At 36.8% G+C, this 16,538-nt stretch overlaps 1 protein-coding gene across 1 annotated transcript in view; it reads left to right on the top strand.

The window, feature by feature from the left end:
- Window positions 1-2,141: 2,141 nt before the first annotated feature.
- si:dkeyp-14d3.1 (transmembrane protein 132C) overlaps window positions 2,142-16,538 on the top strand; it is a 293,882-nt gene continuing 279,485 nt past the window's right edge. The window contains exon 1 of the mRNA XM_051901885.1: window positions 2,142-3,108. Within this exon, the coding sequence (XP_051757845.1) occupies window positions 2,913-3,108 (196 nt within the window). The 5' untranslated portion in view covers window positions 2,142-2,912. The remainder of the gene's footprint in view (window positions 3,109-16,538) is intronic.

Here is a 16,538-nt window from a genome sequence, read left to right as displayed (position 1 = left end):
CTCTTCCTTTCTGAGGCAATCATCTCTTAAGTGTGTCTATTTCAGATGTGTTGTATTGCCTCTTGTGTTCTCAATGAATCGAACGGTTACACAACTGTTATTGCAAATGCATCTATGTACTTGATACTTATGATTTAAAGACAGAGAAACAGAGAAATTTTGGTGTAATATCCAATAATCTTGTTAACCACATAGTACTGAAACTGAGAAGTGTGTAGGAGTTGATTGATTGATGCTTGAACATTAACTCAGTATTCGGCAGTTTTATCTGACAGCCCTGATGGATGCTTTTTATAACCAACCCAATGAATCTGATAAAAACCTGTCTTGAAATGCAAACTACGTACAAAAACATTCCACAATGGCCTACTGAACCTAAACCTTATATGCACTGCATATGAAACTGATCAATCCTTGTAAACAGCACACAAAGCAAATATAGCACACAAAATAAAGCAATGACTACCAGAATGCAAAATTAGCTTCAGAATTTAGACATTAGGGGATAAATGTAAGCAACTTGCTCTAGCATAAACTACACATACATTATAAGCCTGTCATCTGTTTAGATCATCTGTCACAACTGTGTCTTTGTTTCCCTCTCTGTTGGTTTGTCTGCCTTCTCATTTTTACTGTTTTGTGTACACACACTTATGTTTCTCTGTCATGGTGGGGACTTTCCACCGACTTCTATTTTTTTATACTGAGCGAATTACATTTTCTATTCCATAACTCCTAAATCTAACCCTCGCACAGACATTTTTGCAATTTTAGGTTTTCATGAAGACATTTATTGGGTTTATTAAGCCATTTTCCTCACGGTCTGTTGACTGGTCTCCACATTAGGTCAAGTTTGAGCGTGGAATCTTGGGACATATGGTATTCACCTCAACGGCTGGTGGAAAAGAATTGGGATAGGACTCGGGAAGAAATCATATTCATGGATGCGATTATTAACGTTACTGTAGTATGAAGCAGAGCAGGGCTGAGTGTTGTGGGAGCTGAACGAGGCCGCTGGAGCAATTGCGCAACACACGCCGTGAGCAGCGGAACTTTTATTATGCCACAGTCGCCGGCGCTGCTTCCGCTTTTCTGGTCATGTGTATGAGGTAACGCAGCTCTGTTTATCATATTAGATACATTTGAGTGTGTTGAAAATTATGTTATAATGTTACTTTGTGCGTTCGCTCGGCGGCTGCTGTGAGACACTTGTTGCACAATGCAGTAAGCTAGATCGATTTTAGGGTTAGGGTTAGGTTGTTCCCTTTCCTATTAAAACGTGTAAATATTAAAGCGTCTTTGGTGTTTCCATAGTTTCTACAAAATAAAACAGGAAACCAAGGGTAACACGGGTATGATGCAATTGACAGGCGACTCCTCACGCGTCCCGGAGCCTTGGTTAAAATTGCAATTTTCTCACAATATACAAATAGTTGTAAACATTTGGGATATTGTAAGTACTCAAGTGAACAAAATATATAACACTGGCCTAGTGGTTTTTGGATATTTTACTGCAAAATTCTTACATATTGCATCTTTAACTAAGGCGTAGGTCTTAGTTAAACTAGGACATTTAATTAGCTTTTATAAATGTGCCTTAGATAAAAAAATAAAAAAAAAAATACTGGTGTTCATCTTGAGGAAAAAACAATTGCACTGACACATTAAGTTAATTCAGTTCAAACATGCATTTTAGTCTGAGACTAGAGAAGGCTTTAGCCTTGTCTGTGAAAACGGGCAATGGTTTCCTAAATGTAGATAAAACCTTACCCACACACGTACAGGCACATTGTGCCCACAAGGGGTTGCTGTTGCTTTGCAGTGATTAGATATGTTTATAAATGATCATATTTATTGTCACTTATAATTATCATGAAAACAGTGTAAATGAACTTCTGCCATGCCACATTAATGTTTACTTACTAACATATTTGGGAACAAGGACTACCACAAACTACCTAGAACTTTTTCCATTTGTGTCTTCAACTTTTTTTCCCCTAAAAAATCTGAGGGAAAATTTCTTAAGACTGCTGTTGTAAACGCAGTTTTAAGTTTTGTAGTCTGTTAAGAATCTGAAATGTGTTATAATAGCTACTATGATGTTCAAGTAAAGCTTATTTGCACAGAAGTCTGTGGGGAGCCCTTGATGTGGATGATGTGCCTCAGGTGATGCTTTAACCCTGCACCTCAGTTTGGACTTGTCAGTATCTGCGCTGGAGTGGAGAGGAGAGGTTGGGGCAGAAAAACCTCTTCAAACCCACATGCACTTATATTTATGCACACATTTGCTGAGGGTGTTTTCTCATACGCGTTCATGAATATCAGAAGACTGTCGTCTTTTTTTTTTTTTTTTTCTATCACTAGAACGATATCCTGAGGAAGGAAACCTGCCAAGTAATATTCTTCATCTCTGCAGGTTATTCTGAGCGAGACCGAGGATATGGGAAGCGCAAATGGTGCAATCGTGCGCTTGAGCAACTTTTAGGATGTGCAGGCTGATTCCGCATTAGAGGATGCGAGAGCGGATGAGGAGGAAACACAGATCCTGCTTTACGCGTCGCGCATCAGGGGGAAAATCCCACAGAAACGCCACCCAACCCGCTAGACTTTACTAGAAAGACAAAAGTAGCCAAGGAAGGGAATTAAATTCACTCGCTGCTACTTAACACCAAAATACCGCAGACTGATTAGCTGGATACAGCGACGCATGGGCAAATACTTTGGATGTGAGAAAAGCACAATATTTGTGAAGGATCTGTCGCGCAACGAGGAGACAGAGTGGCATCCTGCGGGATCTTGACAGAGCCAATAAATCCAATCTAATGCGTTACGGGATGTTCGGACTCACAAGTCTTTTTGACCTGAAGTAAAGTAAACCGACCCCCAGTGTGAACTGAAGAACATTATGATGAATGCGCCTGGATATCCTCCGAGAGCGATACTGGAACTTAACCGCGCAATTTTGTGATCATCTCTCCGCGCGCAAAGGGATCCCTTTTCACTTTCACTGCCCTTCCGTGATATCCAGGAAGATGGAAGTTTCTCACAGGGCGAGAACAAACATGTTGCGCCTCCATACTCTGCATTTCATTGTATTGCTGCTCAGAGGTAAGTTAAAGAGATGGGTTCTGGCGTTTTTTATCTGCACCTCATTTTAATATGGTTTATGGTACTGAATGAGATCAACTTTGAATCGTAAAGTGAATTTCATAACATTTAATTTAAATCTAAACGTTCGACTGTGGTACATGACTGTCATCTGTTTAACTCGATGTGTGGTATTGTGTACGAGCGACATGAACTGGAACCTCGCCGTGACGAGCGCGACATCACGGAAACACACACTGACACCATTTGTGCTGCAGCTGGAGATTAGCGATGTCCGATTCGAGAACGAGTCGTTCTTTTGTGTCGAATCTTTTTTCATGAATCATTTGAATTAGTTCATGAAACCTCGAATCGGTCCGAGTGGTATTAAAGGAAAAAACAAACAAACAATTAAACAAACAAAACACAAAAAAATCTGAAATTCACTCATTGAAGCGAAAATGTCTTTCTGACATTGTTATCATTTTCAAATCTCAAATAGCCTAGAATTGAGTGAACTGCATGGAGAGCATGGAGTTGAACCGAGCATTTGACTGACCACACGCCAAACCAATATGGTTTAATCAATTTAATTATAACGTAAAACCTTTTTTAAGCCCAGTAATGTACCGGAGTGAGTGGCCAAAAACTTCTTTTATTAATTACGTCATCTCAAGGAAGTAGCAGTGGCAAATCTCATGAATCATTGTTAAAGTTTTTTTTTTTTTTTTCATATTTAATTGGTAGGCCTATTTAAACTTATACTGCTTGGTTTGGCATAGGCCTTTGTCTTTGTGTAGTTTCGAATGGAATTCGTTCAATATTTTAATTAATTACGGCATGACGTAAAAATAATCGTTTTTTAAACGAACTGTTTGAAAGAACCAATTCGCGGAAAAGAGTCGGATTTCAATTACTTGGTGGGATTCGAACTCCCTTAAAGGGTCAGTTCACCCAAAAATGAAATTTCTGTCATTAGGTACTCACCCTCATTTCGTCCCAAACCCGTAAAACCTTCGTTTGTCTTCAGAACACAAATTAAGATATTTTTGATTAAATCCGAGGGTATATGATCCACACATAGGCAGCAACGACATTGCACCTTTTAAGGTCCAGAAAGGTACTAAAGACATTGTTAAAACCGGCAATGTGACTACAGTGGTTCAACCTTAATATTATGAAGTGACGAGAATACTTTTTTGCTCAAAAACAAAACAAAAATAATGACTTTATTCAACAATTTTGCTACGCTATTTTTGTTGCAGAGCTTCAGTGTTTACGTTTGAACGGCGGCTCAGTATTGGCCGGCTCTGGTCACGTGAGCAGCACGACGCCTGCGTGTGATGCTGACGCAGGAGCCAGCCAATACTGAGCCCGCGTTCGGACGTAAACACTGAAGCTCTGCAACGAAAATAGCATAGCAGCATGACAGGGGACAGACAAATTTGTTGAATAAAATCGTTATTTTTGTTTTGTTTTTGCACACAAAATGTATTCTCGTCACTTCATAATATTAAGTTTGAACCACTGTAGTCACGTTGCCGGTTTTAATGATGCCTTTAGTACATTTTTGGACCTCAAAATGTGCAATGTCATTGCTGCCTATGTGTGGATCAGATACCCTTGGATTTAATCAAAAATATCTTAATTTGTGTTCCGAAGATGAACAAAGGTCTTACGGGTTTGGGACGACATGAGGGTGAGTACTTAATGACAGAAATTTAATTTTTAAGTGAACTAACCCTTTAAATAGGCTATCACTCTCTTCCCTCCCTTCTTACAAACCTTATCCACTACTCTGGTACTGTAGCTTTGCATTCACTCATCATTTGAAGCAGTTCATTCAGAAGTTTAGTGGTTAAGCAAGGCTGTGTGTATGCTTTAGACAAATTGCAGAATTTGATGTCATTGTTATGAGAAATGCTCCACTAAAAGTATTACAAAAAATAACAGCTATGCTCAGATTTTGCAGTTTTCATTCATAATTGTAGAATCTAAGCACAGTGTCTTTTTCTGTTTGTAAATAAGCACTGTCAGTGTTATTTAGCCTACGTCATTTAGGGAGGGAGGGCAACACGGTGTTCTTGTAATCAAGTCGCAATTGACATTTAAAAACGATGTTGTTTGAGTTACCTGAATTTTTTTTGTTGAAACACTTTTGAAATGTGTCTATTATGAAAGAAGCCTATGGGGCTTGATCAGGTGTGGGGGAAACATGGGGTCATGGTAGTCTGTCAAATTACTCTCCTCATTAAATCTAGAGTACTCTGACTAAGCTGGCATTTGGCCCTCTTAGATGGACAGAATGATAATACAAACCTCTAAATTAATAAGGACTGTGTTTCTCTCTGTATTCTTCTTTAAACCTCCTTTTTTTTTTTTTTGCTCTATTTTGTTCTCTCTCTATCTTTGGCCTTCCTCCTCCTCCTCCCTCTGTACCTCAGTCTAGTCTTGCGTGAGAACATGTAGTAGTTAGTGCTGAAATGACCTTGGAATTATCCGGGTCTTTGAGCTTGATGTTCAGCAGGCCCACACATTACTCAGACTAGTGTTTTAAACTGTGAAAAAAAGAAGTGGATGGTTTCATTATTAGACTAGAGAGATGTATGCGCATTCTGGAACAGCACACTCATTGATCAATGATGAATGAGCTTTTAAAAAGTGCTTTTAAACTAAACTGAAATACTGTAGAGAGTTAGATCATATGGATTAGGGATGCGTTTATATTTAAAGGTGCAGTATGTAATATTGACAGCTAGCCGTTGAAATGGGTACTGCAGTCCAAATTTAAAATAGTCGTTTCCCCCGCCCCCTCCTCCTCAGACTCAACGCTCACACGGGTTGCCAGATTGATAAGTTGATGAGTTGATTTGTCCGCGTTTTAATATGCTTCCGTTCATTAAGATTTTTAGATGGATGCTGAGGCTTTTTAGGTCGGGTGGAATCTGCAATCTCTGACCCAGTTTGTTCGCTGGCTTCCATGGCTGCAATAAGCTGTGTTTTCCACCAACTGGCAACCCAGGGTGTTGAATACTATTGGGTAAATCGGCAGTGGACAGAATCACACAGACCAAAACAAAAACAGACATTCCGACATAGTACTACGGAGCAACGCACATGACATGCAAGAAAAAAAATTAAATTGTGCGCACAATTTACTAATTCGTTCCCTCGATTTACTAAATCGTGCGCATGCTTTATAAATCGAGGGAACGAAATAGTAAATCGTGCGCACGTTTTAGTAAATCGAGGGAACGAAATAGTAAATCGTGTGCACAATTTAGTAAATCGAGGGAACGAATTAGTAAATCGTGCGCACGATTTAGCCTTCTATTTTTTTCCTGCATGTCATGTCCGGGGCTCCGTATAGTATGCATATTTCAAAGTAAAATAACTGGCTGTAGCATTGTTTTTCAGAGAAATATAGCATGTTTCCTAAATATGTGCAAACATATTATGCTTTAGTACAGTCAAAAAATTGCATACAGCACATAAAATTAAATTATGATACTGATAAGCTTTATTTTCTGATAAATAGGAAATAAAACTGTAGACTAAATTAAAAACAAAACACTACAATTTAAAATGAATTGTTTATACAGTATGAAAAATGGATAATCTTTTTTTAAATCTGCAAAGATTACATGTAACCGTATTATTAAATTATTTGTGTTTTTAAAGATGAACTTGAGTATGAGTTTTAGATGACAGCGAAAGTAATTTAACACTTTCCCCACCATTGATGGAATTTTCTGTCATTTATGACAAGGCTTCCCTGCCATTGACGTAATTTTCCGGCTATCCATGGTTTCTCTGTTATATGGCAGGGGGCGCTATTATGCATCTTCTGAAATAGTACATAATCTCCAGATCCAAAAACAAGTGAAGCATATGCAGAAACAAGTAATATAAGCATTGCTTATGCACATGTAAGCTAACACAATCATAAAACATTAAACAGCATATAAATCAAAACTGCCAAATGTCACAAAATTAAATGTTGACTCAGGACAAGATATAGGACTGTACAAGCTTTGGGGGTGTTGATGGACTCAATCTACTCGTTCAATGTTTTGATCATCGTTCTGAATTTGATCTGGACTTAGACTTTGACAAAAACGTGTTCAAAATGTTGCTTTTCTTATGAAACTTACCCACACTCAAGTGTTGATAAAAATAATGCATGAAGCTTTGTTTTCTTTCAAAGCAGAGGCTCTGTTCTTTCTTTTGATATACTGTATGTTCAGATATTCACAACAACAACAACAAAAATCTGTTTTGAAAAGTTTTGTGAAAATGATCAAAAATGCTGGCTGGCAGTTTAAAAAAAAAACACTGGCGGGGAAAGAGTTAAAATAGGCAAAAATTAGTATGCATAATTACATTTCCAATATCAACTGATATGATACATTAACACATCTCCAATAATCAAATACATTACCGATATATTGTTCATCACTGAACCCAGCTAGGATTGTGCACACAATCATGTGTATTACAAAAGTCACTAAAGCTTCCTTTAGGCAGATTGTCACCCCATAAAGCTAAATGACTTTAAAACTCATAATGAGCCAAAACCTTTGATGTGTTATGTCACATCGAAGTAATTACACCCAGCATTGTGCCTTAGAAATGTTGAAATTGAGATCCGCTTGAAAAAAATAACCTGTCAAGGCCATGAGTTAATTTGTTCAAGAGCTGTTGTGGTAAATGAAGATTGTTTGACTTGAACATCTTAATTGAATTTCTATTATGTGTTTCCTCAGGGGTTTTCAAAACCCATGGATATGCCACTTCCCATGTCAAGAACAAAATCTTTCAGTAGACTGAAAGAATAACAGCGACGTCAAACACGAAATGGCCTGTAAATTATGCCACTTCTCTTTCTCTTAGCCATCATGATTTCAACGATGACATCTGGATAAAAAGCCATTTTACTCAGACCTTTAATAGAGTGCATTTTATCGAGCTATGATGGACCTGTTTGCTTAGAGAAGTTTTGAGTTACGGTAGTACATCATGTCTTATTATGCCACCTTGTACTTTGCGCTGACCTTAAAAGGCAAAGTAGAGGGTTTTTTTGGCTAAAAGGTATGCAGTTTTTAAAGTGGAATGGCATTTAAAAATGTAATTTCCAATATTCAAGAAGAGTTGTAACAATAACATTCTTTGTCTCAATGAAAAGAAAAAGGTTAGCTCCTTTTGTAGGAGTAATGCGGCTTCATGAATAAAATTTTCCATGGTCTAATGCAAAATGGTTAATATTGGATTCCATGCAAATTTTATATACACCACTCTGTGATCAAATTTTGCAAAATAATGATAAATGGTTAATAAAATTATTATAATTTTTAATATTATATGCATATATGCAGCCTTTTGTGTACATTAAATAATCCAGAAAAAATTATCCAGGTTTCTGGTGTCTTATATTAGTTTTTCCAATAAAAGAGAATATACTGAATGGCAGCAAGTGCCATCACTATAATGCAGAAATGCATACAGGTACTGTGGTGAAAAAGTGGCATAATCTTAAAGTACTATTGTAAAACAAAAAGATTTCAAAGACTATGCGTGCAAGAGAAGCACAGGCTCTATATAATGTATGCGGGGAAAAACCCTCCCTGAAATCCCTGTTGGCAACTTGTTTAAAATAAAGCTTGCTTTATGTATGAGCTTGTCATTTTCTTCACATTTGACGTGCGCTGAAGTGGCACTGCATTGACCACTGTCTTGGAAGGGCCGGAGTCGAGGTCGCTGATGCATTTGGGGTCAAGACCAAGTGGTTTTGGCAACTTTTTTTCAGTGTATGGTATATTGTGTAGTAAAAAAGAGTTAAAGAGAAGAGAAAATGTGAGGGGGAACATGATCTTTTCATGAGCCAGATTCAAACTGTTTAGTTTGGAATTTACAGATTAAATGATATCATACATTTCTAGAAGCCGTCCCAACAAAACGCCAACTATGTAGTTTGAGCTTTTCGGTTTTTATCAATACCACAAGATAAAAAACAGTAATCTTGTGTAAACCAAGGCCACCTCACAGCTGTGTTGATCAAGGATAAGTGGACAATTCATAGTGCAGTTTATGCCATTCAGATGTACTCAGAAAAAACCTTTGGATTGTGAATGGTGCATTCAGTGAAACATTCGTTTCACTAGTAGTTTGCATAATTGCACAGACTTTATCACGTCAAGTTTGTATTTTGTCAATGATGTGTGGACAGGGGGTATGTGATCTGAAAAAAGGATGTTTTGTAAGCCAGATTATTCTGCAGGCTTCTAAAAATCATACTTGTGATCTTTTGCCTTCTCTCTTTTTCTCATTTTCAGCAGAAGACCGTTAACCTACTGGTCATTGCTGAAAAAAAATATACACCGACAGGGTGATCAGGACTATGGTCTGAAGGATTTATTCTTTGATAAATTTAGCCATGTCAAAACTTCCAGTGACAAAAATAATTATTGCAGTTTTTGTTAACAGTGCCACAATATTTTACAAAAATATCAAAAGGAAATACTCATTTGACATTCAGTATTTAGTGCAAGTAAAGTTATTTTCTAAACCCTAAACTCTTTTTTCAGTTACACTTAATTTCGATAGTCCACTTTAGACATTCTACTAACTATAAGTAACTTTGCAACTACATGTCAACTAACTCTCATTAGAGTATTAGTTAGGGTGACCACCTGTTCCGCGTTGTACCACACAGCATTTTCACCTCTTGTCCCGCACGTCGCATATTGAGAAAATGTCCCGCATTTTCATCAGCCTGTTGGTTTTTAATGATCATATTACGAAAACATGCATATGTTCTTTTGCTTTTTTTAAGAAAGCATTTTATTTACTCTTTTTGCTGCGTAGTTTTTCACCTATATTTAACAGCGCTTCGACAGATGTAACATCCCGCCTTACACAAATACAACAGTCGTTTTTTAAATCCTATCCAATGGTTGAAAAGACAGGAGTAAACACAGTCACTAGTAGGTTGTGACGGCTGTCAATCAAAATGTGGAGCGGAATTGGACTTGGTCAGAACTGTTTCAAAATAGTTATCTGCATGATGCCTGCTGTCTTTGGACTCAGTGATATTGAATTTAAATCACATGTAAAATAAAGACATGTTATGTTACATTGTGATGTAATGGTGTTTTATGGAAGGGACTAAAGAACAAAGTATTTTTATCAGCTAAAAGGCAGAATACAAATGTTTTTATTAAGTTAGATACAGCTTCAGGTTGTGTTTTAGTGTTGGTAACATGTCCCACACAAACTTAGTTATCGTCCCACATTTGGTTTGTTTGATGGTGGTCACCCTAGTATTAGTAGACTGTTAGGTTAGGGTTAGGTGTTAGGGTTCGGGTTAATATTATAAGTTGACATGTAGCTACTTAAAGTCAGTAGAATGTCTGTTGGGGGACCATCAAAATAAAGGGCTCTATCATACACCCGGTGCAATGCGGTGCCAGGCGTGATGCAAGTGTTTTTTGCTAGTTTCAGCCCGACACCGTTATCATTTTAACGTCCTGTGCCACGTTATTTAAATAGCAAATGCATTTGCGCCCATTTGTTTGCCCATGGACGTGCTGGTCTAAAAACGAGGTGTGTTCAGGTGCATTGTTGGCGTGTTGCTATTTTGAGGCAACTGAAATAGACTGCATCATTGACCAACTGAAACCTGGTCTAAAGTCAATGGCGCAATTTTTTATTTTATTTAAAGAGTGCATTAGTAATATGTGCCTATAGGCGGGTGCACAATGTGTGTACACTCTGCCTTTAACCTCACGCACAAGCTTGCAAATTCTGCCATGTAAATAGCGAAACCACCATGGCGCGAGCGCAACTGGCTTTTAAATGGAATGAGAGATGAGACTCTGATTGGTTTATTGCACGCTATGCCCAAAACACACCCATGACTCATTAAGAGAATACAACCCTTTTAGACCATGCGCGTTAAACTAGCAAAAGTGGATTCGGACACGCCCTAAGTACACTTGCACCGTGCGTTTTAGACCATGCGCTTAGATCGTTAAAATAGGGCCCCAAAGTGTTTGCAGATATTAACCAGACAGTCTACTAATACTCTACTAATTCACTAATGACCAGTGACATGTAGTTGCAAAGTTACTTATCATTAGTAGAATGTCTAAAGTGCACCATCGAAATAAAGTGTTACTTTTTTCTTTTTATGAGAAAATGTTAAAAGCATGCAATTTCTATTCTCTATAAATATACATAGGTAGACTATATATTAGTATTTTATTTATCTACTAATGTATAAAGCATTTAAATACTAATTTAAGTATCATGTGTAAAAATTGGTAGGAGTGCAAACAAAAAAATTACTTTTTTTTTTGAATTTCAAAGTCAGCACAGCAGTATTTTGATATATAACTTGTTCACTCAGATAATATCATGTATACCCATAATGCTTTCCCTCTTCTGAGAGCAATTTTCTACAATGTTTGAAGAGTACTGAAGCATGTAAGCTGTAGTTTTATACACTGAAAAGCATGTTCAGTGGTTAAGCGTTTGTCTCACCTGGGACCAAAACCAGCCATCCTGCTCAGGCTGCCTCATTACCCTAGAGCTGCTCTACTGCCCACTGAGATTACTGGACTACTGGGAGAGATTTCAACATCAAAATGCATTTTGTGAACACCTGCATACAATGTGCAGTTGACTAAAAACTCTCAATTGTGTTTCAAGCATTAATGGCTGATTATTTAGTTAAATGAGTTTTTTTTTTTTTTTTTTTTGTCCAGCTATGGGGAAAAAACTTAATAAATAAATTAATTACATTTTATCTTTTGTAGATAAAATGTAGATATGTTATTATGTAATGGCTTTTTAATAAGTCATAATGTAGTGACTTAAAGTCCGAGGATATACACGAATTTCTGACTTTTTTCTCTCACAATTGCAAGTTTATGTCTCACAATTCTCACTTTCTTCCTCGCAATTGTGAGTTTATGTCTCACAGTTCTGACTGTTTTCTCAGAATTCTGAGACATTAACTCGCAATTAAAGGGATAGTTCACCCAAAAATGAAAATTATCCGATAATTTACTCATCCTCAAGCCATCCTAGGTATATATGACTTTCTTTTTTCAGCCAAACACAATCGGAGTTAAAAATATCCTGGCTCTTCCAAGCTTAATAACGGGAGGAAATTTTACCCTCGATTTTGAAACCCAAAAAGTGCATCCATCCATCATAAAAGTAATCCATACAACTCCAGAGGGTTAATAAAGGCCTTCTGAAGCAAATCAATGTATTTTTGTAAGAAAAATATCATTATTTATAACTTTATAATCAGTAATCACTAGATTCTAGTAATGGCCGTCCGCGCGTTCACAAGAGAGTTGTGTACGACGTATGACCCAACGTATGACGTATAACATAGCTTTTATTTAAAACTTCTTGTTGTAGACTTCTAATTTGTGACTGCCATTTTGTTTTGCGCTATCCTCAGTGCTTCCGCGTTCATCAGTTCTCTCCTGAGCTTACGCTACGCTTTCGTCATACGTCTTACGTCATATATATAACCCACTGGAGCCGTATGGATTACTTTTATGATGGATGGATGCACTTTTTTGCGCTTCAAAATCTAGGGTACTATTCACTCCCATTATACAGCTTGGAAGAGCCAGGTTATTTTTAACTCCGATTATGTTTGGCTGAAAGAAGAAAGTCATATACACCTAGGATGGCTTGAGGGTGAGTAAATTATGGGATAATTTTCATTTTTGGGTGAACTAACCATTTAAAAAAGGTAATTTAGACTTTTTTATCTCACAATTCTGACTTTTTTTTTTCAGAAAAGTCACAATTGCGAGTTCTAAAGTCCAAATTGTGAGTTGTAAACTCACAGTTGCAAGAAAAAAGAAAGAATTGTGTGATAAGTCACAATTACCTTTTTTATTTTTTATTCTGTGGTGGAAACAAGCTTCCATATCCAGCGATACCTTTAACCCTGAAGTTGATTTCTTCATTGATCTTCTGCTGTCCGTGCTGTGATCTTTTTTTGTTTGTTTGTTTTTTATAAAAAAACTCTTTCTTGTTGTGAAGAGAAATGTGGTGGTTAAAGAAGAAAGCATAGCAAATGAAGTTATTTTAAAAGCACCCAAGAGGAAAGAGATGCAGTAATTACACATAGAGTTGCATTATTTCCCACAAGGATAAACATTAGATATCAGCGTTTCTTCTTCCTAGTTCTGGTTGTTTAAGGTGAAGTGTAGAGACACCAAATGCAATTACAAAAATAACTGCATTTTTAGATTTTCTAAAGAAAATGCCACTGGTGCTGAACTTATTTGTTTTGTGGCTAGTTGCCAGGGTGTTGCTGTGCAGTTGCTAAGTTATTCTGAGTGGTTGTTCGCATGTTACGATGTGGATGGTTGGGTTACAATTTTGAAAAAATACCTAACCCTAAGTTTGAGCAATGGTAGCAGTCCATATCCACTGGTGCGAAGTGAGCAGACATGAGCAGGCATATTGAATTCATTCTCTATTGAAGCTGAGCGGCAGGCTCACACTGGGGATTGTGGGATTGACAGTGGAGTGGAGCGAGTGGAGCAAGTTTTTGTAAATGTAATATGATGACTTTGACCATGTATTAAAAACTTTTGGTAACACTTTATTTTACACATTACTACATGTACTTACTATAGTAATGAGAGTAAATTATGCATAATTATAAGTAACTAACCCTAAACCAAACCAAACCCTAAGCCTACCTGTAACTCTACATGTAGTTAATTAATAGTACCCAGAACTTATTTGAGTAATTACAATATAACTACAGCACTGTAAAATAAAGTGTAACCAAACTTTTATATTGTCCATGATTCAAAACACTGTAGTTTTGGGGACATCAACCTCCCTAGCTTGCTTATATTCTCAGTACAGTCACACTGTGATAGAATAGAAGGAAGTATTTTACCATTTAATTTAGTATATCGTGTAATTTTTCTTAAAATGCAGTCTCACTGTAAATGTTATGCTTGGGAGATGCACATTTTATTCTGCTGCTTCTTCAATTTCTGGCTCAAAACAGTTCGGGTTTATATTAGAATGGTTATTTAATCACCTATGCTGGAGAATTTGCTGATTCAAGTGCTTTCAAGTCTCCTTTTCCTAATACCTATTCAGGGAGGCATTTACAGATAATTATAGTCAATTAGTATAATCAATTAAAGGCCCTTCAGCTCACCAAGAAGGCTCTCTCTTGATAAAATGCTGAATGTTAAGGGTTGCATACATAGGGTTAGTTGCTACATAAGTTATTGCTGCTTATTGTGGGCTATATTGTTTTGCACTCTTCGTACTGCAGTTCATGTTGCTGTTGTAAATGGGGGAAGAGATTTGAAGTGCAAAATATTTTAGCAAAATGTATATTTTAGTCAGAATTATTGTGCTTCCATTCTATTATTTGACTTGAATAAAACCAGTTAATTTAGATGTTATCCCATGAATCACACTACCAGAAAGAATATATTTTTACAGTACAGTACAGTATTTATTTCTCTGTTTTTCACTGCTGAAGAATTCACCCTTTAATTAGCAATGTGATGAACTGTATCTGTTTGATACCATTAAAAGTGGTACAAGTGATTGCTCATTAAACATTAATAAGATGCATTCATCTGTAGAAGTGCTCACCCTGAAAGGACAAACTGAATTTAAATTCGTACAGAACAAAAGAGCCTCATGTGCTTTTTTCCCCCCCTCAATATTTTGACCACTAACAAGAGAACACAGGTTCACATGATGTTTTGTATTTACCTTTAATTTACTTTCATTGGATTGCATTTGACTGTAGCTTATAATGGCATTGTGACCTACTTAGTCACATCAATTTGCTTGTTTTGAATTTAGTTTAAGGACATGTTTAAATGCAATGTTTTATTAATAAAAAATAACATATTTGTAAACATTTTGTCTTTTTTCCCTCTCTACCATGTACTCACATTATGCCATCTGTTGTTCATTAACTTCTTAATGCTCAGTTATTATGTAGTATGGCATTATTGTTCCATGATTTTCAGTCTTGCTTTCTAATTTTTTTTGTTTTGTTTTGTTTGAAATTTCAAGTAATTTATAAGATCATGGTGGTTTGGGCTCATTCTCAGTAAACTGTGCCAATTGTGTCTTATTAGTGTCTCCATGACTTGTTAATGAAATTAACAGGTTACTAAACATAGTGACATTATTTAGGGTACGTTTATAGGTCAACGATATGCTTAAAATGGAGATGTTTTTCCTTTGAGTTTTCCGCGTACAGATGACACCATTGTCAAAATGATCCCCATTCATACGAATCTGTGAAAACGACTAAAAATGCTGTATTCTGCTGGCAGGCCATTAGATGGCGATGAAACACTATAGACTGAACACTGACGTCATCGTTTTTACAGATTCACGTTTTTGTTGTTTACACAGAGACCGTGTTAAAAAACTTGCACTTTGAAACCCGTTTTCAAAAGTTTGCGTTTTCAGGCCACCAAAACACTGGTGTCGTGTAAATGAACAGCCAAAACGCATAAAAAGTTTTTCGTTTTTAGAAACTGTGTCGTGTAAACAGCCCCTAAATGTAACTCTGGTTTTATAGAATACAACTTTCTTTTTAGGTGAAGTTTGCCTTTATTGAAATTAAGATGTCATGATTTCACTGTAGTTGTTTTTTCTTAAATACTTTGAAGCTTCTTTTGAGAAAATGGAAAATTTTGTCCCTCGCTTTCTGTTGAACAGGTTACAGGGTATGTGACATTTCCCCCGTTATAAAAATGATAATCAAATGCTTTGATCTTTTTGGCATCATTAAGCATGACCACAGTATTGTTGGCCTCACTAAATTCAATATTTCAACTTTCTAATTGAACAAAATCACAGTGATCAGTTTTATAGGTTTTATATTTTACAGTTTTTATTTTCTGTGTTCTGTTTATGTTTGGGTGGGTTTTGTCTAGTACTTTAAGGGTACATTTACACGACAACGATATGCATAAAACTGAGAAGTTTTTCCTTTGTGTTTTCTGTGTACAGACGACACCATTGTCTAAATGATCCCCATTCACATGAATCTGTGAAAACGACTAAAAACGCTGTATTCTGCTGGCAGGCCATTAGATGGCAATTAAACACTATAGACCACAGGTGTCAAACACAAGGCCTGTGGGCCGAATATGGCCCACAAAGGTGTCCAGTCTGGCCCGGGGGATGATTTGAACAATAATTAAAAACAGTTATGCATAGTCCACCGGCCATAAATCCGAACGGTTATTAGTTTTATTTTGGCCAATATCTATTCTGGACTTGCAAACAAACTGCTTTGCAATCATTTCCCAAACTGTCATTTGTGTGGAAATATTACGAAGTCTGTAAACAGGAAGTTAACACATCCACATGCTGAATACGGACGCAAAGAGAAGAACACACACGCGCCAGCA

This window comes from Ctenopharyngodon idella, chromosome 8 (genome assembly GCF_019924925.1).
Source record: "Ctenopharyngodon idella isolate HZGC_01 chromosome 8, HZGC01, whole genome shotgun sequence".
NCBI classification, from domain to species: domain Eukaryota; kingdom Metazoa; phylum Chordata; class Actinopteri; order Cypriniformes; family Xenocyprididae; genus Ctenopharyngodon; species Ctenopharyngodon idella.
This window is presented reverse-complemented; position numbering and strand designations above follow the sequence as displayed.